This window comes from Aegilops tauschii, chromosome 1, assembly GCF_002575655.3.
Source record: "Aegilops tauschii subsp. strangulata cultivar AL8/78 chromosome 1, Aet v6.0, whole genome shotgun sequence".
Classification (NCBI taxonomy): Eukaryota; Viridiplantae; Streptophyta; class Magnoliopsida; order Poales; family Poaceae; genus Aegilops; species Aegilops tauschii.
This window is the reverse complement of record NC_053035.3, coordinates 37,949,732-37,974,303: the sequence shown is the minus strand read 5'-3', so window position 1 is coordinate 37,974,303 and position 24,572 is coordinate 37,949,732. Positions and strand designations below refer to the sequence as shown.

The following is a 24,572-nucleotide window of genomic DNA, read 5'->3' as shown; positions in this document are numbered from 1 at the left end:
AAAATGCTTGCATGTTTTCAGCTTCTGAAAAAGGGAAGGGAAACCCTAAATACCAATTCCGAGGAAATATAAATAAATCTGGGGTCAGAATTCATAGCAAAAAGACACAACAGAACATAGATTTAACCTTCCCCGCTTCTGGTTTGCTCTCGCATTTCACAAATTCCCGCCCATGGTTTCCATTCTTGTCCGATATGGTTGTCAAACGCTTCAGTGGCGCGATGCGTGGGCAGTCGGGGCATCTGGTCATCGGTAGTGAACCATACCGCGGCCATGATGACGGAGAGGCCGAACTGGACATGGACATCTCTCGTCTCTCACCGTCCGCCGGCGATGGCAGGCTTCATCGCCGGAGAAGAATAACAATTTGGTGGGGCAAGGGAAAGGGAGGCAATGGTGGGCCGCGGGTTGGCACGGGCACGGCGATGGCTCCGGCTTCTGTGATATGTGGTTGGACCCACGGTCAGTGCACATGTTTTGGAAGCCCCCAAAAGATCGTGCTCGTTAAAAAAAACTTGCATCGAAGCGCATTACTTCAAAATAACTAATTAACCCTACAATCACGGATATATACTTTCCCATTCTACTGCATATCAACCCTATCCTAACCACCCCCATCTACCTTGTTTCTCCTCACATAGCCATCGCCGGGATCGCGCCATCGCTTCTCAAGCGACCACGCCGACGCCGGATTAAAAAGGTCTCCTCCACGGCTCCTCCCATCTTCGATTGAAGTGCTGATTATTTTTTCCATTGATTCGACCAAGAAGTCATTTCCGAAGAGATTAGAAAATACAGCCTTTGCCATAGTTGAGTAGTTCTGGTGTAATTGGAGTACAGGATGTCATGCAAGAGCTTTTTGATTGATAGTTTGTAGTAGTTGTTCGTACGAACTGGTTATGAATATATTTTCTCGGTGGTATTGTTAGGAATTAGTTGGATGAGGTTGTGGATACAGTTTTCATACTATGGGTATATGTGTTGTTGTAGGGACCATGGTCTCAGAGGCGCATAACAACCATGCGGAGTACGACAAGTCTTTGCATGAAGCGCGCCGGGAGATCGACTTGAAGGTGCAAAAGGATCGCGCTGAGGTAGATAAGAAACTCAAAAAAGAACGTTCATACGTGGACAGGATGATAAAGGAGGAGCGTGAGGAGTTTTCCCGTAAGAAGGCGAAGATGCGTCTTGAGATTGAAGAAAAGTATAAGCGGGACTGTGAGGACATGGAAAAAAAGTTTTTCCTTGGCTACAAGGAAATGCATCAAACGTTGCAGAAGGACCGGAAGCTTGTGGACAGTATTATACAGACAGAGCGAGTCAGGATGGATGCCTATGTGTTGCAGGCACGTTCGGATATGGACAGCAAGCTGCTACAGGAGCGGTCGGACATGGATTATAAGGCCATGCTGGAGAAGGTCCGTTTGGAAGGACATATGTTAGAAGCCCGTGCGATCTCACGGCCACCCCGACAACATGTCTTCAATTTTTCTCCCCCTGTAAGTATCTTGCACTGATTGAATACATTAAGGACCTACGTATTCTATGATACAAACATCTTCAATTTGTGGCAACCTTATGTCGGCGATTGTATGTAGGCTAAGCATCATGAGACGGCACAGTCGCCATCCACTCGAGACATTGCGATAGAGTCACCCGTTCAATGCCACATCACTCCACCCCAACAACATATCTTCAATTCTCCCCTTGTAAGTACCTCGCAACGATGCCATACCCAAGATATGGTATGACCTTTTAAAATTTGTGTGTAAACCCACTGTCGACGTTTCATACGCAGGATAAGAAACGTGTGATGGCAGAGTCCCAGTCACACCACATGAAGGATACATTCCACATAACAAGGTGAGAAGGTTTGAGATGGCACAATCCCCAGTCACTCCACATGAAGGATACATTCCACAAAAGCAGGTAACAACACCGCAATGTTGCTATGCACATAAAAAATTATGTTTGCCCCTTTACTCATTGAATGTATTAACTCTGATGTGAGATACTAGGTGCTAGTCATGGAATTTTTTGTTAGTAGGGATGATGAGATGTCACATGTCCCGAGAGCATACTTTGATGAACACCCGGCAGAAGTCAGAATTTTTGAACCCGCCAAAGTGACCTACGATCTCATTATGAGTGAAATGAGAGATACTTTTGCTTGCAAACTGGGAGCAGAACTGTACTACTTCTTACCCTGGTCTGCGTGGAAGCTGCCAGAAGGAATGTTCTTGATTGCAGGACCAGATGATGTAGAAAAAATGCTTTCTGATCTGAATGGCAGCAAGACATCTCACATGTACATTGTGTACAATAGAACTACGGGTTGTTTTCCCGAGGATGACATTGATCCAGAGGTTCAAATTTTACATGTTACATGCATCTAGTTTATGGCTACGTCATTTTTAAGTTCTTCCTAATACAATTCCTATGGTTTTCTACAGCAAGTGAGAATCCAAGAAATGGAGGGTCTTGCTAGAGAGTTGGCGGAGAAAGAACAAGAACAACTTCAGTTGTATGGTTACATTGATGTTAAAGAGAAAAAGATTGAAGCACATGGGTCATCGCCAAGCCCGGCACAATCTCCAACGTCGCAACGCAAGAGGTCGCTGGATTTTGGCAGTGCAGAAGACCATATGGAGTAGGCTCAATTGTTTTTCAACCAGTTTAAGCTTCAAACCAGGATTATTTTGTTGCAAACAAACATTTTTTCCGTTTCACACTATGTTCGCAATTATGGTACAATTTATTCATGAGACAGTTCTTTGAACAACAATGCATGTGTTTTATGATCAATCATACAGTTGTTTCTGAGTTGTTTGTGAGATGGCATTGCATCTAAAGAAGTTTCCATCTATAAAACTTGTAAAAAATCATTTATGTTGTCTTTGTTGAAACTGTTTTTTCGTGCCTTTCATCTACACGTGTAATCATTATAGCCTACAAAACCATACAACGTCGCAAAACAATTTCCAGTTGGCATGGATGCTTGTCATGTTGGTACAAGGGTTTCAAAAAAAATTTGGGTCCATTTCAAGCATGCCGAAAAAATCCGTCTTCCCAGACGGAACATCCCCTGCTACCCGGACGGCTAAGTTGAATGACACCAACTTTTTCCATCAAGCGCGCAAGCACACCCCCGTGGGCCGCGTGAAATCTGAGCTAACCCCAATACTTGCTGGTTTTGACGTCAAATAAGATAGAAATATCAAGGGAAGAAGATAGAAATAGCAAGCAAAACACAGATAACCAACAACATATCAAATAGACGGGTAGAAATCATAACATAGTTCGGATAGATAAAGTTGACGGTAGAACCAACAACATGATTTAATAGAAATATTTAAAAGATAAAAAACTTGCCCTAACACGCTAGGGCAAGACAAGCTGACGAGACCGGGCCTTCACCACCATCTTCACTGCGCCTCCTCTCCAGTGCTCCTCTCCATCCCGTCCTCGCCGATGTAGTAGGGGAGGGTGTGCATACCGTCGCGGGTGGGGAAGACGCAGTCGAAGTTTGTGAAGATGTTGTGGGTTGTGAATGCGATGAATTCGCATCCACACCAAAACACCTTGCCGAGGAGGTAGTATGCATCAAATCTGTTGGTGAAGGTGACGGTGAGCCCTATCGGCGGAGACCAGGAGTTTGGACGCACATCATCCAGTCGGAACATCACCGGCGAGCCCGCCGGGAGGTGGGCGAAGCCCGCACGGAGGAACCACTGGGCAAAGCCCCTTGCACCCCTCCAGCGTGAGAACGCCCACACGCGAAGCGTGCTCTCCACGACGACGCCGGCCGGATACTGTCTCTCCGGCACGGTCGGTGGGAGCCGGTAGGTGGGGCCGTTGTACTACATCCTCGCGGCTCGCTCAGAGAGTGCTCTGGGTTTGGGGGAGAAGAGAAGGGCGGCGCAAATGGATGTGTGCAGAAGGTGAGGGCTGGTGGTTTAAATAGGGAAAGGGGAAGGGAAGGGAACCGACCGCGCTTACGTTCAAACTAGCCGCGTCGAACGATCCATATGCCACTTTAATTGCCACGTTGAATAGATGCGGGTGGATCAAAAAAGTGTGAAACCAAGGCTTTAATTGCCACGTTGAATACATGCGGGTGGATCAAAAAAGTGTGAAACCAAGGTTTTAATTGCCACATTGAATCGAAAAGTGTGAAAACAAGGTTTTAATCGGCTCACTCGCATGCATGCACGTCCGCCACCCGCGCATGCAAACCCACGTCGCCGCCCTTCCCATGCATGCAGGCCTCAGGCGCAGACAACGAGATGGCCCAACGGTCCATCCAGCGACCCAGCGGGTGAGGCTGGCGTGGGACGGCCCACCCGAATTAGGCCCAAGCGAGCTTCGCGCCGGGCACATCCCAGGGGTGCAGGGAGTTCAGTCCCGCCTCGCCGAGCGAGGGGAGCTAGCACCGGTTTATATAGCGGGCTGAGCTTTCCCTCTCAAGTTCCTTTCTAAAGCGGGCAGCACATTGCCTAACCGTCTCCGTCCCTGCCCTGTGGGGCCTACTTGCTACCTGTTTCACAATCTGGCGGGCCTCTGCATCCTGGCCCAATAAATGATTGGGTTACTAGTCGTATGCAGGCCGTTGAATTTTGAAAGCGGGCAAGTAGGCGGGCTTTTTTTGTCTATTTCATTTTTTTCATTTGTCACCATTATTTCCATTGCAGCCTATCCATAATGCTGCATTTTGGCAAGAACAAACTAGAGTTGTACACACCCTGATTTAATGCTCAAAACGTCGGTCTATACCTCAAGGGGACATTGTAAAATAATTGTTTTCAAAAATTTCTTTCATAGACATGTTGCACACATGATCTCTTCCACAAACAATACTAGGTTTCCAAGTTTTTGTATTTTTTTGAATTTTTTTGAATTTATAATGCCCTTTAGACTGACTGCTGAAAACATCGGTCTATGCCTCAAGGGGGCATTGTAAAATAATTTTTTTCAAAAATTTCTTTCATAGATATGTTTGGCACATGTGTGTCACCATGTACAAGAAAATTTGGGTGATTTGGAGGCGGTGGAAAAATTCACTTTTTTTCTCAAAAACTGGCTTAAGTTATAAGACCAAATGGTCCCTCCGGAATGCGGGCATTTTTTCGACCACCTCCAAATCACCTCAATTTTGGCACACATGATCTCTTGCACAAACAATGCTAGGTTTCCAAGTTTTTGTACTTTTTTGAATTTATAATGCCCTCTAGACTGACTGCTGAAAACATCGGTCTATGCCTCAAGGGGGCATTGTAAAATAATTTTTTTCAAAAATTTCTTACATAGACATGTTTGGCACATGTGTGTCACCATGTACAAGAAAATTTGGGTGATTTGGAGGCGGTGGAAAAATTCACCTTTTTTCAAAAACTGGCTTAATTTAAGACCAAATGGTCCCTCCGGAATGCGGGCATTTTTTCGACTACCTCCAAATCACCTCAATTTTGGCACACATGATCTCTTGCACAAACAATGCTAGGTTTCCAAGTTTTTGTATTTTTTTGTATTTTTTTGAATTTTTTTGAATTTTTTGAATTTATAATGCCCTCTAGACTGACTGCTGAAAACATCGGTCTATGCCTCAAGGGGGCATTGTAAAATAATGTTTTTCAAAAATTTCTTTCATAGACATGTTTGGCACATGTGTGTCACCATGTACAAGAAAATTTGGGTGATTTGGAGGCGGTGGAAAAATTCACCTTTTTTCAAAAACTGGCTTAAGTTAAAAGACCAAATGGTCCCTCCGGAATGCGGGCATTTTTTCGACCACCTCCAAATCACCTCAATTTTGGCACACATGATCTCTTGCACAAACAATGCTAGGTTTCCAAGTTTTTGTATTTTTTGAATTTTTTTGAATTTATAATGCCCTCTAGACTGACTGCTGAAAACATCGGTCTATGCCTCAAGGGGGCATTGTAAAATAATTTTTTTCAAAAATTTCTTTCATAGATATGTTTGGCACATGTGTGTCACCATGTACAAGAAAATTTGGGTGATTTGGAGGCGGTGGAAAAATTCACTTTTTTTCTCAAAAACTGGCTTAAGTTATAAGACCAAATGGTCCCTCCGGAATGCGGGCATTTTTTCGACCACCTCCAAATCACCTCAATTTTGGCACACATGATCTCTTGCACAAACAATGCTAGGTTTCCAAGTTTTTGTACTTTTTTGAATTTATAATGCCCTCTAGACTGACTGCTGAAAACATCGGTCTATGCCTCAAGGGGGCATTGTAAAATAATTTTTTTCAAAAATTTCTTACATAGACATGTTTGGCACATGTGTGTCACCATGTACAAGAAAATTTGGGTGATTTGGAGGCGGTGGAAAAATTCACCTTTTTTCAAAAACTGGCTTAATTTAAGACCAAATGGTCCCTCCGGAATGCGGGCATTTTTTCGACCACCTCCAAATCACCTCAATTTTGGCACACATGATCTCTTGCACAAACAATGCTAGGTTTCCAAGTTTTTGTATTTTTTTGTATTTTTTTGAATTTTTTTGAATTTTTTGAATTTATAATGCCCTCTAGACTGACTGCTGAAAACATCGGTCTATGCCTCAAGGGGGCATTGTAAAATAATGTTTTTCAAAAATTTCTTTCATAGACATGTTTGGCACATGTGTGTCACCATGTACAAGAAAATTTGGGTGATTTGGAGGCGGTGGAAAAATTCACCTTTTTTCAAAAACTGGCTTAAGTTAAAAGACCAAATGGTCCCTCCGGAATGCGGGCATTTTTTCGACCACCTCCAAATCACCTCAATTTTGGCACACATGATCTCTTGCACAAACAATGCTAGGTTTCCAAGTTTTTGTATTTTTTGAATTTTTTTGAATTTATAATGCCCTCTAGACTGACTGCTGAAAACATCGGTCTATGCCTCAAGGGGGCATTGTAAAATAAATTTTTTCAAAAATTTCTTTCATAGACATGTTTGGCACATGTGTGTCACCATGTACAAGAAAATTTGGGTGATTTGGAGGCGGTGGAAAAATTCACCTTTTTTCAAAAACTGGCTTAATTTAAGACCAAATGGTCCCTCCGGAATGCGGGCATTTTTTCGACCACCTCCAAATCACCTCAATTTTGGCACACATGATCTCTTGCACAAACAATGCTAGGTTTCCAAGTTTTTGTATTTTTTGAATTTTTTTGAATTTATAATGCCCTCTAGACTGACTGCTGAAAACATCGGTCTATGCCTCAAGGGGGCATTGTAAAATAATTGTTTTCAAAATTTCTTTCATAGACATGTTTGGCACATGTGTGTCACCATGTACAAGAAAATTTGGGTGATTTGGAGGCGGTGGAAAAATTCACCTTTTTTCAAAAACTAGCTTAAGTTAGACCAAATGGTCCCTCCGGAATGCGGGCATTTTTCGACCACCTCCAAATCACCTCAATTTTGGCACACATGATCTCTAGCACAAACAATGCTAGGTTTCCAAGGTTTTGTATTTTTTTGAATTTTTTATGCCCTGGGCAATGTCAGTTCGAAACACTCTAGAGATACTTCCTCAACCAATGATGCGACCCAAGGACCTTCATGCAAAAACCAGGCACCTGCATGCAAGAGTCGGGGACCTGCATGTGAATAGTGATTCATCAAGGCCTTGACAACTGCTGGCACAGCGGCTGCCGCCCGATTTGCATGCAGCGAAGATGAACGTGCATGGAGGTTTCTCAAATATTTCCAAGCACACCCCACTGGGCCCCGCTTATTTAAAAAATACGTCAGTCATTAATGATCTCTAAATGAAGAATATGCATGATGATTATGAATATGCATGACAACCATAGTAAGGGTGAAGAATCATATTCATCCTACAATGAGGACCAACGCTTGCTAAAATCACCTCGATGAAGGTATTTAAGCAGGTAAAGGAGCTGGTCGAGGGGCGAGGTGGGACTATTTTTAGTTACACGAGAACAACGCGCGAGATCGTACGTGACGTGGGCCGTCCGGAGCTGCAACCTCGGATGGGCCGGTGTTTGGGTCTACGTAGGAAAACGGCCTGCCATGCATGAGCCATGTAGACCGTGGGATCGCGCGGGAGATCCGTCTGGCGGCCGTGCGTGCGTGCAGAAATACATCACAAAAATTATTCTACTCGACAATAACAAGTGCTCCATGCTAGCCCTTATTCCTGTTCAAAATACATCATCATTCTTAAAGTTGGACATCAAATGATACACACAGAAAATGGAAACGAAAGATGTCAAACTAATACAGTAACATGGCAGTACAACCGCACTTCACTAAATTACTGTCACGATGAAATAGAATGTAAAGACCACGTCACACAAAGCTGAATGGCACACGACTTTCTCTGGCTCATCGTCGGTTCATGCTGTATGTAGACATCACAGTTTAGCCTCGAGATCCTACACAGAAGAATAGAATAAATCACATGGACATCAATTATGAGTAAAACACATGCAAAAAATAAATATGAACATATTTCGTACCTCTAGCAATTTAGCGCATTTACGTCGATTGTGACCAGGATTCTTGCAATAGCCACAGATATTCTGTGATCTTGACTTCTTTGTCTTTGCCTGCAGCCTTTTCTTCGATGCACCTCGGCCTGGCACATGCACGGGATCCAGAACCTTATCAACTTTCTCCGAGTACGGCATCAACGGGCCAAACCTAATGTTGTTATGCTGAGCATTAGTTGACTCCTTGCTGTCAGCTTGTTCAAAACTTGATTGCTTGCCATGATGTTGTGCTTGCAAAAGCATAATTAGACGGTGATAGTCCTCATCAGAGTGGCATGCCTTGAAACTTGCGGCGTGACTACAATTCCGCAACTCGCGGTACCTCTGCAGGCTTACCGAATAGTCATACATCTGGTTTTTTCTGGTAGGTGCGTATGCACATTTTGCATTCATAGTCCACCTAGTGGGAACGCAACAACTGGGCAGAATTGTTTGTTTTAAAATCCCCAATATGTAAAAAATGTGGGAACATGGTGTGCCTGCGCATTCCAGCTTATGGCAAGAACAACTCACCCTGTGCAAAAGACCTCCTTGCTCTTCAATGCGCACTCCAAACTTTTTATCCATTCTTTCCTGCTTGGACACAACACAAGTGGAATCTTCTGATCCATCTAGTATCTCTCTGATCTGACATTTGCTGACAGCATCTATGCTCCATAAGACCATCTTAAAGACACTAGGTGTGAAAACTGTTGCGGCCTGTTTCTCAAGCGGCGAAGCATTTTCCTCTATAAATGGAACGGACTGCAAGGCTTCGACGTCATGGAGAGCTTCGTTAGTCCGTCGCGACGCAAGGCAACGCTCATAGTGCTCTAGCATTTCAAACAACGACATCTTACCCTCAAGATGCATATGTAGCACAGAGTTCAAGCTCTCACTCCTCTGATTGCTGCTCAATCCTAGGAAACAACGCCCCTCAAGATATGGAGCACACCACAACTTTCTCATTTGATACATCTAATGCAGCCAAGACTCCTCACTGGTTACTTTATTCCTTTGTAAGAAGTATATCCATTCTATCTCATGCTCTTCAATGGAAGAAGTATCATAAATGAAAGATCTGAATTCCTCCTTTACGTCGTCATCATGCAGATGGCATACAATGTTCTGCTGAATGTGCCATATACATAGTCTATGGTTTGAGTCTGGCCAGACCACCCTGATTGCTCTCTACATTGCAAGGTCCCCATCTGTGATCACATATATCGGATGCTTCTGTGCCATGCAATCAGAAAAGGTCCGCAACATCCACTCGTATGCCTGGCTTGTTTCATGAGAAATTATACCACAGCCAAAAATGACAGTGCTCCGGTGGTGATTCAACCCGACAAACGGCACGAATGGCAGATTGTATTTGTTGGTTCTGTATGTGCTATCAAAAACAATGACGTCTCCGAAAGCCTCGTAGTCAAGTCGCGATTGACTATCAGCCCAGAACAGTCCCTTCAGATGGCCATGCTCGTCTACCAAGTACTTGAAGAAAAAATCCACATCTCGCTCTCGCCTCGCCATCATGTGCATGATCACCGTATTAGCATCACCGGCACTGATTGTCTCCTGCTTATTAGCATGGCAGAAATTATAAATGTCCCTCTTTATGCATCCAACCTTATCAAATCCACCATATTGAAAGCACAAAATATCCATAATACGGTATTTGCGGATCCCACATTTTTCCATGTCCGCAATGTCCGCTTTCTGCTCATCGCTAATTCGTCTGTGCGAACGCAGCAGACAGGAAAGATCCCGTGGGGCTAGAGGATGGCTGTGCTCATCGATGAAATCCTTGACAAACCACCGACCGGTTTCCTCCTGTCTCGTAATGACCAATTTAGCATTACACCCAACACGAGTTAAACTTCGTGGCCTCCTCTTTCTATCTTCCATCTTTCTTTTCATGTGCTTCTCTTCGCGAAACCCTTGACGACTACACACAATTTTCCTTAAAATTATGTATTTGTTGGATCCATCCCACTCAACGTAGCTTTTCCTCACACTAAAACCTTTTTCAAGAGCATATTTGTTGTAGAATTCATAGCCTTCAGCCTCACTATCAAACATCTTGCTGACAACATTTAGATACTCGAACATACTCTCATCACTTGCATACGCCATGTCTTCCTGCATATGACATGTGAGGGAAACCAATCATCAACATCTTTCTGTTTATCAATGTTGCAGGTGTAAAATAGCTCATAGGCAAAGACAAGTGCATGGAAAAGACTTTGCTCGTTTGACATGTGAGGTAAACCAATCATCAACGTCCAACAAGTACTATCCTAGCATGGATGATGACTCTAATAAACTGGATTCATACCTGGTACGCGTGAAGAGATGGGATCGCCCGCCGCCGTCGCCGCCGATTCAGCCGGCGCAGATCCGGCCTTCTTCTTCTTCGGTGACGGCGTGGGGGGGGCTGGGGTTGGTTGGGTGGAGGACGAGGACGATGAATTTATTCCTCTCACCGGGCAGGTCGAGGACGGAGAAGGTCAGGAGCGGCGACGAATAGATCGGAGGAGGATTCTGATCTGGATCGAGTAGACATGGATCTGGTCCTCAGGTGATCGGTTTAAGAAAAGATATTTCCCCCTGGACCATTATGCCCTTATCGCAATTAACATATTAAATTTAATCAAGTTTAATTCCCCGCAAGATCGGACGGCTAATAAAAATCAGACGTGATCAGAGATGTAAGTACTGCTAAGTACTCCGAGTACTAACCCAATCACCGTAAAACAACTCTAGGATAAAAGGTATATCATCATACTCCCTCTGTATGGAAATATAAGGGGTATTTGTTTCCAGGGACTTTTTTGTTTAGGGACTAGAAAAAGTCCCTCTTAGAGACTTTTTTACCAAACGGGAGAGACTTTTAGGGACTAAACTAGGCATTTGGGACTAAAAAGAAGAAGTCCCTCTTATAGAGTCTTTTTGAGACTTTTTCCTGCCCTGCCCCCCATCGCGCCTCACCTTATCCACACCGCTCCCGCTCCCTGCCCCGCCCCGCACAGCAGAGTCGCCGCCGCTCCCCGCCTCCACGCCGCACCTCCAGTCGCCGCCGCTCCCCGCCCCCGCACAGCACCTCCAGTCGCCGCCGCTCCCCGCCCCCGCACCGCACCTCCAGTCGCCGCCGCTCCCCGCCCCCGCACCGCACCTCCAGTCTCCGGCCTGTGCCCCGCCTCCATTGCCCGGAGCCGCCGCCGCCATGGACGGCGATGAAGACGATGGTCTTCACTTCTTCTCTCAGGTCCCCTCCCATCACCAGGCTTCACAGGGCTCATCCGCGGGCGGAAATTTGGGGAGGGGCATGGGCTTCTTCGATCTGAACAGCAACGTCGACGACTACCCCGACTTGGGCTCGTACCAGCAACTCCTCCGTGGTGAGTCGGCCGGTCATGGTCTTCCTCGGATTGGACTTGGTCGTGGGAGGTCCATGTCCCAGGGCGGAGGAGGCCGCGCCCGGTCTCTGAACATTGGAGGCGGATCCGGCTCTCCCATGCGTCCGTTCGTCGCCCCGGGCGCAGCTGTTGGTGACGGAGGCGTCAGAGGGTGTGGGAGGTCCGTGCCCCAGGGCACTGGACGCGGTGTAGGTCGAGCTCGTAGGGCCTCATCGGCCGGCAGCATAGGCGTCGCAGGACGGGGATTCTCCATCTCTCAAGTTGCATGCCGGCAACGTGCGTCGTCATCTGCTGTGCCTTCACAAGATGTCGACGACAGTGAAGGATTTGAAGATGGAGACGACAACTGTGTTTTTGGAGAGGTAAATTTCTGAGTTGTGCAAATTCATGTCCATGTGTTCTTGCTAGTAAAAGATTTTCATGCCACTTATGCAATTCTTTTTAAGGGATTGACCAGGTCATTTAGCGTATAATATTTATCAATGCTATAGATTTATATGCAACTATGTACACCACATTTCATCTTCTTTTTGTAACTGGGTGTAGAAGACTTTAGAAATTGTTGTCAGATTTAGCGTACCGTATATAAAAGCACCTTCTGTGATCATAATTTTGTAAATAGAAATAGTTAAATTTGTATATGGAATTCACCACCGAATATATTTGTATACGGAATTCACCACCCAATTTGTTTGAATTGTGTATTTTTTATTTTTTGTTTAGAAAAACATTGCGAAGGCTGAATGGACAGACGAGAATATTACTATATTTTGTAACATTGCCTGTGAGGAAGCTAGGGATGGGCACTGTGTGAATGGTGCTTGGACAACTAGAGCCTACAATAATATGAAGACAAAATTTTATGAACGCGCCGGACTCCTTCATACTACCAAGCAATTCAAAAATTGTTTAACTAAACTCAAGAGCTTCTATAGCGCTTGGGCGTGGTTGGTGCAGCAAAGTGGTTGTGGCCGAACTGGAGACGGGGCTATAACCGCATCAAATGAGTGGTGGACCACAAAAATTAAGGTACATCATTCAGCAAATTACAGTTGAATTGCTCACAGTTGATTACATTAGTTAGCCTTGTCCTAATTACCTAACTAATGCTGCAGGAAAGACCAGATGTCAGAAAATTCAAGGCTGGCAATCCTGAGTATTTGGATATGCTTATAGAGCTATTCCAAGGTGTGGCAGTTAATGGATCATCAGCTTATGTGCCCATAGATGAAGAGGAAGAAGAATATGATGCTGCCAATGATGGATATGAGCAGAGTCCAATGAGCACCATCAGCAGGAAGAGGGGAAGCAGCGGCGCTGAACAGTCAGCAACAAGCCCAGCCAAGAAACACAAGAGCCCAATGGTGAAACTAATGACAGGGCTGATCAACAGTATCAATAGTGATAACACTTCTGAGATGATCACTGAATATGCAAACAAAAGGCAGGAAGCAAAGGACAAGGCAAGAGAGATCAAACAGCACTAAAGAGAGCATTACTCGTTGTCAAATGTTGGCGGTTCAATGTGGTGCAGAAGAAACAAGTGTCGAGTACTTCATGGCAACTCAACTGTTTGCAGATGAGGCAAACAGAGTCATATTTGTGAACATTACAAGTGATGATGCTAGACTGACTTGGTTGAAGAGGTGGTGCATGATGAAGAAGTTGTCCTAGTGTTCTTCTGTACTAGTGTTCTTTTTTCCAATATAACTATGTAATGGACCTGTAGTGTGCGACCTTGTTAAATGATCATTGCATGTTACCGTGTTTCATAATGTTTGGGTGTACTAATGTTTGCTAGTTGAAGACGTGGTGCATGATGAACAATTTGTACTAATGTTTGCATGTTTCAGGACAATGGCAGCAGTGCTGATGATGGCAGTAGTGCTGATGGGAGCAGTAGTGATGATGAAGCACTGATGTTGTTGATGCACCAAAACAGAAAGAGAAGAATGCTGCAGATGGCCTGCATGGTTGGTATGTACCACTTGGACTCTTACTGTAACAAAGGACCTAGAAGAGTACCAATACAGTCTGGGCATGATTGGGTTATGACAACACTAGGCAACAAAACTTCCTGTTACAACATGTTTAGAATGCATAGACCAGTCTTTGAGAAATTGCATAGTGCGCTTGTTGATTCCTATGGTTTGAAGTCCACCAAAAGAATGTCATCAGTTGAGTCTCTAGGCCTGTTTCTGTGGATAGTTGGTTCCCCTCAATCTCTAAGACAAGCAGAAAACAGATTTGTTAGGTCATTGGACACAATTGTAAGGAAGTTTGATAAGTTTTTGGCCTGCCTGATCAAGCTCGCAAAAGACATCATCAAGCCAACAGATCCTCAATTCAAAACTGTGCATTCAAAACTGTGCATTCAAAACTAAGATCTAGAAAGTATGCACCATTTATGGACAATTGCATTGGAGCAATAGATGGGACACACATACAAGTTGTGGTACCAGTTGCCACTGCTGTCCAGCATAGGAATAGACATAAGGAGAAGAGTCAGAATGTGATGTGTGTCTGTGACTTTAATATGAGATTCACATTTGTCCTAGCCGGTTGGCCAGGATCGGTGCATGACATGAGGGTCTTCAATGATGCCCGATCCAGATTTGGTGACAAGTTTCCAAAACCTCCACCTGAAAAGTTCTATCTTGTGGACTCAGGATACCCAAATAGACCTGGTTATCTTGCACCATACAAGGGTTTAACCTATCATTTCCAGGAGTACCGTGATGGCACAATGCCTAGAGGAAAAAAGGAACACTTCAATTTCAGCCATTCTTCACTTAGAAATGTCATCGAGAGGTGTTTTGGAGTCTTGAAGAACAAGTGGAGGATTTTGTTTCACTTACCAAGTTATCCACAACAGAAACAAAGCAAAATCATTGTGGCTTGCATTGCACTGCACAATTTTATTAGAGAAAGTCAACTAGCTGATATAGATTTCGACAAGTGTGATCAAGATGAAAATTATATACCATTGCCTGTGCCAACGACCACTCCAACAAATGATTCAACCAATGAGATGGATAGTGCTGCTATGAATCAATTTAGAAATTGGGTCGCTGATGGGTTGTGGAGCTTGAAACAGCAATAATATATTATTTCGGTTGTTATGGACAAGTGTTCTTTGCTTATGTAATCTCACTTATTTCGGTTTTTATGAACAATTGTTGGCACGAACAAGTGTTCTCTTCTAGTGTTGTTTTGGTTGTTACGAACAAGCTTATTTCGGTTCTTATGAACAATTGTTGGCACGAACAAGTGTTCTCTTCTAGTGTTGTTGGCCTTGAGACTTCTATATGCGGTTGAGCCCTGGGAAGCCTGTCAACATGGCAACATGGTTTTTTAGGAGCCGAACTGGGACTTCTATCGGCGATGAACAAGTGGTTTTTCTGTTGTTATTATTTATGTAATCTGTACTAGTTAATTATTAGCGGCGGAGTGCAATGCGGCGGAGTGCATTCAGGAGCCGAACTGGGACTTCTATCGGCGATGAACAAGTGGTTTTTCTGTTTTTATTATTTATGTAGTCTGTACTAGTTAATTATTAGGGGCAGCATGGTCTTTTAGCATGTCATTTATTATCCTCTAGTCCATATTTAGTCCCTGGAAACAAACAGGTAGGGACTAGAGACTTTTTAGTTGGGACTAAAAAAAGTCCTAGGACTTTTTAAACAAACAGGGCCTAAGAGCGTTTAGATCACTAGTAGTGATCTAAATGCATTTATATTTCTTCACAGAGGGAGTACTATATTTTATCTCATGACAACTTATTGTAGCTACGTACTTAGATTTACATCACGGAAGTCAGTCTTGCGCTCGTGGTAAATTTGCAATTTCCATCAACTTGTTTTTCTATGCAGCCCGACCTGGACGGATCGACCGACCGACCGACCGAACCAGCTCCCCCGTCTCGTCCTCTGTTTCGTCTCCAGCGGAGCGGCGGTGCAGCCACTCCGGCGTGGCACGGCGACTCCAGCGGCTCCGGAGGCGCGGAGACCCCAGCCACCAGGAAGCAACCGCAGGCGGCTCGGCTACTCCGGCACTACGGGCGCCGCTATTCCCCCAGCACCACGGGCCCGGCGGCGAATCTGGCGAGCACGGGTGCCGCACCTCCGGCGACTAGGTAACCGATTCTACCTGCCGATTGCGTTTGTTCTTTCAATTTTTCTCCAGCCTTGACTCCTTCTGACTGGATGTCCAGAATGTGGAAGAGAAAAGTTCATCCTGAAGCAGTCAGCGACAAATATTTAGTGGAATGCCCAACGAATGGAGGGATATGAAGGTTACTTCTCTGTTCTTTAATGTTCAGAGTCAACAAGAAACTTACTGAATTTTGTATGTCATATGATTTTCCTGATGTCTGCTTCAAGCAAGTATGTTTGGACAGGTGAAAGACTGGCGTTCCTTCCTGTGGCTGGACAAGTAGTTGGGCATGGTCGACGAAATTTGGATGATAAATGTGCTCATCATGGGCAATGCGGCTGCTCGTAGCTTTCACGAGAAATGCAGCGAAGCATATATGCTACAAGCGCTGAAATTGATGCTACAATAGCTCAACTTGATGCTATTAGGATTGAGACTGCAGCACTGGATCGACGAATCGAGAAGTTGGCCGCCCAAAATGCAAAGCTTCAGGTTTTTGTGTACTTTCTTTTCGTCATTCTTCTTCTAGTGTTGCTAGCGAAGTGGAATATCCGCGCAATTGATCGTGGTCGCCATCCTGTATGAGACGGTGCTCGGTCTGTCAAATGGGACGAACATGTCGGGCTGGTTGGTTCTGTTGAGATATGTAGAGTTTGGAGAAATTGCAAATTTACCAAGGGGCAAGACCTTCATTTCACGTGGTATTAGTAGGCTCAGAATTTTGAAATTATTCAAGTAATTAGACAGGGCAAATGACCAAGAAGGCAAAGAAAATGAGGGCATATAATCCCCTGCAAAAATAAAATAAAATAAGGGTACATGATCGAATCTCCCTGAAGACTTCCGTGTCCTTATCCCAGATGGCTTTGGGAAAAGATAAATGCAGTGGCAAAATAAGAAACAAACTGACTGGTTGCATACTCTCAACAACAACAAAATGAATAAATTGTTACTTCGGCAAATATTAACAAGCTAACTGTCAAATCGAAATGTCGCTTCATTTATCAACAAAATGTATTTTTACGGGACTCTTCTAAGTTCAAACATATAGATCTGTTCAGTGAGGATCCATAGTTTCCTATTTATTCAAATGCATGCTCCAATGCCATTTAAGTAGTTGTGTTGTCTTATCGTTTGAGTTTTTTCTTTTCCAGATTCTCGCTGATCCCATTCATTTGAAAAGCCGAACGATGAGAGTGCTCTAAAATTGATGAATGCTTCTGCTTCTCTTATGATGGAGTGATTCCCTGATATCATCTTTGGCTATGGTTTTAGCAACTGGTACAGTTAGGATATACCCCGTCAGAATCACTGTTTTTGCAAGGAGAGAACATGTGTTTCCGCATGGCGCAAATTTTCCTCTTCTCATCAGCAGAAGTGATTTGATTGAATTTATTGGAATGATAAGATATCTTGTTAAAACCGTAATAAATTAACCATCCAATGAAGCTGTAAATGTGAACCTGGGACACTTAAGTTAAGTGGGTGTTTTTATGTTTGCTGGATGGCTAACCTATGCATTTGTTGCAGATGATCATATTTATTTTTTGTTATTGTTGCAGCTTTGTGTTCCAGGAGAACACTGAATTTTATCAGAGAGATGAGTGGTACTTATTTAGTTTTATGAATTTCTACAGTATGTGTTTTCAACTGGTCAAGCCTTTGATAAGATGTGCGACTTCTTTTGCAGATTAATCCTTTCTTCATGGTCACCATGTCTCACTTCTTTTTACATGATGAAGTGGAAAGAATATTTCCCAAATAAAGAATTAGTGCAGCCACCACAGTTTGAAGCAGAGGTTCTATGTTACCCAAAGCCAGAGATTGTTTGTGATTATTTGTCATGGAGACAAGCAGAATGTGAGTTATTCCTCCTAAAAGAGCACATGTTCAACTAATCGAAAGTATTTAGGAACTTGTCAACCAGCATGTAGTATCTGAATTTAGTTGTTCAACTTAAGCAGTACGCATGCTTTAAATTTATTGCTTGTTTTTTTGCGGTATGCCGTGACGAATACTTATTAATGCCAGTGTCCCCTTTTCTTAATGGTATCCTGTTGCAAGGGCTTGACTGTTCTAGTAGTTAGAACATACCCATAAGAAAATGAGTTGACTCCCTGCACATGCTAATTCACAGGCCACAACAGAAACCAGTACAACACATGCTTTTGGATACTGGTGAAGTCCGGAAAAGGTGAAGGTGAAGGCGAAGCTCATGGATACTGAAGGTCTTATGTCAACATCTACATGATCTAATATCCCATTCATTTCTTCTGTTATCTACGTTCTCTAACTGTAGTGTTTTCTCTGAAGGGAACATTATCAACGGACAAGAACAATTTGCTCTTTCAGCGGTTTCGGATGAACTACAACAACGACCCGGGGATTTTCCAGAAGGGTTCGTGTACTTGCCAGCAAAAGGTATTCTGTTCATCATCCGAGAGATGTTTTCCAACAGCAATGAGATGTACTGCTATGATGAAAAGAAGATGATTCTCGTAGCTTGCACCAGTTTCTCCGCTAATGGCCTACAGTGCAGGTGGTCCAAACCACAACCTCGAACTTGCTTAACCGTCTAAATCTCCCCCTAACCTGCTTAGACCGATTTTGGTCTCGGTTCTCTTTTCTTCTTTCTCCTCTCCCTCTCTCTGCCAGCCCATGCCCTTGTTAAGAGGCAACTTGCTGCCGCTGGTGCTCATACATCTGCCTGCCGTGAGCGGCGGCACTTCCTCACCTCTCCCACTCATCCTCGCACACCCTGCCGCCACTGCTCCTGCGTTTGGTGACGTCGGCCCACTGCTGCTCGCCGCTCACGGTTATGCTTTCCCAGCTCTCTTGCTCGTCTGAACTCCCCATGACATGACCTGTTCTTCCCACCGGCTCCGAGCTCCAGGTATTTCATCCTTCAACCGGCTACATCTTCTGTGTTGGATGTCATGTGGAGTTGTTTTGAAGAAAACTGGACTAAAAGCCAGTTTAACTGGGTTAGGGGTGGGGGTGATTTTGGGTTTAGCGAGTTTGAGCTTGTGACAACTCAAGTATAGGGGGCCAATGCGGACTTCTCTCTTCCAACAAGAATGAGAAGAAGATGGTTTCTCTGCCAATGGCCTAGAGTGCAGTGCAGTTGGGAGTGTTCGCAGAGGTGGAAGACGGCGGAGATGTGATTTCGCCGGAGAGCGACGGGAGGTAGGGCCCGATAGTGATAGTTTTGGAGAACGATATCTTTAACCGGAACCGGAAATGATGTGTTTCTTTTAAGAGGGGAAATGATGTGTTTCCAAACGACATGGTTTTTTTTTTCTAGACGACACGGTTGGTAAAAAGGACGTCGGGCGTTCGACCGACTTCCCGTCCGTACGTAAATAAGTGCCTTTTTATTTCACGCGCGCCTCGATTGGGCCTCGCACGCGCGCCGGCCCATGCGGGCGAGACCGCACGGTTCTTTGATTAGTCCCACATCGCCCGTTGTGGGACGGCATCGCCAGTTTATATACTGCGTTGGCTATCATGGTATCACCTCCACTGGGATAACAGACTGAGAGAAAAAAAAGAGGGCTTGGAGCCCAAAAAAAGAGAGAAAAGAGGCCTTAGAGCTTAGAGCCCAAGAGAAAAAAAAGGAAAGTGGCCTTAAAAAGAAGAAAAAGAGGAGCCCAAGAAAAAAAAAAGAGGCCTTAGTGCCCAAAGAGGCCAGAGCCGAAAAATCCCCAAGGCCGCGTGCCCACACAAAAAGACAAGAAACGGTGTGTGTACCCATGGAAGGTTGTGCTAGACATTAGCACATGGCTTTTTTTGTAGTTTTGAACCCTGCGTCCATGTTTTTTTTTAATATTTCAACTTTTACGTGCCTTTTTAACCTGACTCTTATATATAATATACTTCTTCCGTTCCTAAATATAAGTCTTTCTATAGATTTCACTAAGGACTACATATGGAGCAAAATGAGTGAATCTATACTCTAAAATGCGTCTATATACATCGGTATGTAGTCCATATTGAAATCTCAAAAAAGACTTACATTTAGGAACGGATGAAGTAGTAATTATTGTTTTTTTTAATATTTCAACTTTTACGTGCCTTTTTTCCCTGACTCTTATATATAATATACTTCTTCCGTTCCTAAATATAAGTCTTTCTATAGATTTCACTAAGGACTACATATGGAGCAAAATGAGTGAATCTACACTCTAAAATGCGTCTATATACATCGGTATGTAGTCCATATTGAAATCTCTAAAAAGACTTACATTTAGGAACGGATGAAGTAGTAATTATTGTTTTTTTTAATATTTCAACTTTTACGTGCCTTTTTTCCCTGACTCTTATATATAATATACTTCTTCCGTTCCTAAATATAAGTCTTTCTATAGATTTCACTAAGGACTACATATGGAGCAAAATGAGTGAATCTACACTCTAAAATGCGTCTATATACATCGGTATGTAGTCCATATTGAAATCTCTAAAAAGACTTACATTTAGGAACGGATGAAGTAGTAATTATTGTTTTTTTTAATATTTCAACTTTTACGTGCCTTTTTTCCCTGACTCTTATATATAATATACTTCTTCCGTTCCTAAATATAAGTCTTTCTATAGATTTCACTAAGGACTACATATGGAGCAAAATGAGTGAATCTACACTCTAAAATGCGTCTATATACATCGGTATGTAGTCCATATTGAAATCTCTAAAAAGACTTACATTTAGGAACGGATGAAGTAGTAATTATTGTTTTTTTTAATATTTCAACTTTTACGTGCCTTTTTTCCCTGACTCTTATATATAATATACTTCTTCCGTTCCTAAATATAAGTCTTTCTATAGATTTCACTAAGGACTACATATGGAGCAAAATGAGTGAATCTACACTCTAAAATGCGTCTATATACATCGGTATGTAGTCCATATTGAAATCTCTAAAAAGACTTACATTTAGGAACGGATGAAGTAGTAATTATTGCTGATAAACTGTGCCTATTATATTTCCACACCATTTTCTTTCCAACTAACGGCATCAACCTCGAAGACCGGATCAAGGAGGACTTTATTGCATGACATTTGGATAATCATGAAATTTCCAACTCTTACATATAATATAGTAATTATTGCTGATAAAATTTGTGTATTGTATTTTCACACCATTTTCTTCCAACTGGCGGCATCAACCTCTAAGGTCGGATCAAGGAGGATTTTGCTGCATGTCACGGAATTTTCTCCGTGGAAAACACATATTGTTTTGCTCTGGAACAACATATGCACACTCTGGCGTGGGAGCTACAACGTTTTTTTATAGTTTTCAACCATGCGTCTATGTTTTTATTTTCAGCTCTTAGAGCCCAAGAGAAAAAAAAAGGAAAGTGGCCTTAAAAAGAAGAAAAAGAGGAGCCCAAGAAAAAAAAAAGAGGCCTTAGTGCCCAAAGAGGCCAGAGCCGAAAAATCCCCAAGGCCGCGTGCCCACACAAAAAGACAAGAAACAGTGTGTACCCATGGAAGGTTGTGCTAGACATTAGCACATGGCTTTTTTTTGTAGTTTTGAACCCTGCGTCCATGTTTTTTTTTAATATTTCAACTTTTACGTGCCTTTTTTCCCTGACTCTTATATATAATATACTTCTTCCGTTCCTAAATATAAGTCTTTCTATAGATTTCACTAAGGACTACATATGGAGCAAAATGAGTGAATCTACACTCTAAAATGCGTCTATATACATCGGTATGTAGTCCATATTGAAATCTCTAAAAAGACTTACATTTAGGAACGGATGAAGTAGTAATTATTGCTGATAAACTGTGCCTATTATATTTCCACACCATTTTCTTTCCAACTAACGGCATCAACCTCGAAGACCGGATCAAGGAGGACTTTATTGCATGACATTTGGATAATCATGAAATTTCCAACTCTTACATATAATATAGTAATTATTGCTGATAAAATTTGTCTATTGTATTTTCACACCATTTTCTTCCAACTGGCGGCATCAACCTCTAAGGTCGGATCAAGGAGGATTTTGCTGCATGTCACGGAATTTTCTCCGTGGAAAACACATATTGTTTTGCTCTGGAACAACATATGCACACTCTGGCGTGGGAGCTACAACGTTTTTTTATAGTTTTCAACCATGCGTCTATGTTTTTATTTTCAGCTCTTATGTGGATTTTTTCCGGACTCTTATATACTATAATATAGTAATTATTGTTTATAAACTATTTTTATAGTATTTCCGCACAATTTCTTTCAATTGAAGGCATCAACCTCTAAGAGCATCTATAATAGATGATGTAGATGCAAAAATAGCTAACTTTTGCATCTTCGAGGCTCCAAAACTCCTCTCCAACAGATAATGTAGATGCAAAAAAAAATATATATATATACATCTCCCCGTCCCGGAGATGTAAATGTAAAACACAACACTTCGAGATGCAAATTCGCAACTCCACCTTCAAGAGATGTAAAAACGAAGGCTGCGTGCCAACCGTCAAACTACCTTCATATCCTTTCCGACCGACAGCCTGCCGCCTACTCCGCCGCCGGCCGATTTGCCCAAAATCGACGCCGCCGTTGCCCGCCCCGCCGCGACTTTGCCTGCCTCGCTAGAGTAGCGACGGCTGTCCCCCGCATCCGCCGATTTGATTTCGGCCGCTGCTTTGAATCGAAGCTTCACCGGAGGTCCGACTACTGTAATGGCTTCCACGGCACGGCCCCGCCTTCTTTTCTATGGGGCTGCGGCCGTCTCCTCTGTCGAGCTGCCGCCGCTGCCTGCACAAGCCACTATTGAACGGCTACCCAATCCGCAGCCGGTCGATTTCTTCCACCCCGCAAGCAAGGTGTTCGAGAAATTCCCCCAAGGTAAAAAATCGAGCAAACTTGAAGTTTTTTTATTGGGGTTGGAGAGGTAGTTTGACGGTGATTTTCCGCATTGTAGATGAGCTTGTACAACTCCTCTTTCATGGACGATTCCTCGTCGGATGAGGAATATGATCTTATCGAAGACGAGGACATTGCTATGCTAGTGGCGATGCACAAGAGGAAGAAGACGAAGCACGGCGATTCTGTGTATGGTCGCGAGTTCATCCGGAGAGAACGGGTTGAGGCACAAGTGTTGGGAATCGTTGCATGGAAAACAAAAAAAAATTCTACGCACACGCAATGATATCCATGGAGATGCATAGCAACGAGAGGGGGGAGTGTGTCTACGTACCATTGTAGACCGTAAGCAGAAGCGTTTCACAACGCGGTTGATGTAGTCGAACTTTCTTCGTGCTCCAACCGATCTAGTACCCAACACACAGCACCTCCGCGTTCTGCACATGTTTAGCTGGGTGACGTCCTCCGCCTTATTGATCCAACAAAACGGCGAGGTAGTAGATGAGTTTTGGCAGCATGATGGTGTGGTGACGGTGATGGTGAAGTGATCTCCGCAGGGCTTCGCCTAAGCACTACAAAAATATGATCAGGGGTGTAAACGGTGGAGGGGGGCGCCGCACATGGCTAGGCAATTGTCTGTTGTGTGCTAGGCGCCCCCTCCCACATATATATAGGTGGGAGGGAGGGAGCTGTTGGGGAACGCAGTAATTTCAAAAAAATTCCTACGATCACGCAAGATATATCTAGGAGATGCATAGCAACGCGAGGGGATAGTGTGTCCATGTACCCTCGTAGACCGAAAGCGGAAGCGTTTTATCAACGTGGTTGATGTAGTGTCATACGTCTTTACGATCCGACCGATCCTAGCACCGAACGTACGGCACCTCCGTGTTCAGCACACGTTCAGCTCGATGACGTCCCTCGTACTCTTGATCCAGTTGAGGCCGAGGGAGAGTTCCGTCAGCACGACGGCGTGGCGACGGTGATGATGAAGTTACCGGCGCAGGGCTTCGCCTAAGCACTACGACGATATGACCGAGGTGTGTAACTGTGAAGGGGGGCACCGCACACGGCTAAGAGTGTGCTTTGGGGTGCCCCCTGGCCAGGTATATAAAGGAGGGGAGGGAAGAGGTGGCCGGCCCTAGGGGCGCGCCACGTGTGGCGAATCCTACTAGGACTTCCCAGTCCAAGTAGGATTCCCCTCCTCTTTCCTATTCCTAGTAGGAGAAGGAGGGAAGGAGGAGGAGGGGAGAAGGAAGGAGGGGGGGGGCGCCCCCTCCTAGTCCAATTCGGACCAGCCCATGGGGGGGCACGCGGCCACCCCTTGAGGCCCTTCTCTCCTTTCCCGTATGGCCCATTAAGGCCCACTACTTCCCCCGGTGAATTCCCGTAACTCTCCGATACTCCGGAAAATACCCGAATCACTCGGAACCTTTCCGATGTCCGAATATAGCCTTCCAATATATCAATCTTTACCTCTCGACCATTTCGAGACTCCTCGTCATGTCCGTAATCTCATCCGGGACTCCGAACAAACTTCGGTCATTAAATCACATAACTCATAATACAAATCGTCATCAAACGTTAAGCGTGCGGACCCTACGGGTTCGAGAACTATGT

General features: G+C 44.0%; 1 protein-coding gene and 1 long non-coding RNA gene across 5 annotated transcripts; one reads left to right on the top strand and one right to left on the bottom strand.

Annotated features, from left to right (window-relative positions):
• Window positions 1–9,700: 9,700 nt before the first annotated feature.
• LOC141027269 (protein FAR1-RELATED SEQUENCE 5-like) lies at window positions 9,701–10,645 on the bottom strand. Its single transcript, XM_073504257.1, has one exon. The coding sequence runs from the start codon at window positions 10,643–10,645 to the stop codon at window positions 9,701–9,703; it is 945 nt and encodes a 314-aa protein (XP_073360358.1).
• Window positions 10,646–15,289: 4,644 nt separating this feature from the next.
• Window positions 15,290–19,872, top strand: LOC109782765 (uncharacterized). Of its 4 annotated transcripts, none has more exons than XR_005761010.3 (6): window positions 15,290–16,063; window positions 16,142–17,364; window positions 17,646–17,690; window positions 17,774–17,943; window positions 18,221–18,311; window positions 18,397–19,872. It is a non-coding gene; the product is annotated as an uncharacterized lncRNA (long non-coding RNA). The 4 variants fall into 4 exon arrangements; XR_005761005.3 differs by having other exon boundaries at window positions 15,296–16,063; window positions 16,142–16,222; window positions 16,328–17,690; XR_005761004.3 differs by having other exon boundaries at window positions 15,331–16,063; window positions 16,142–16,575; window positions 17,238–17,690.
• Window positions 19,873–24,572: the final 4,700 nt, after the last annotated feature.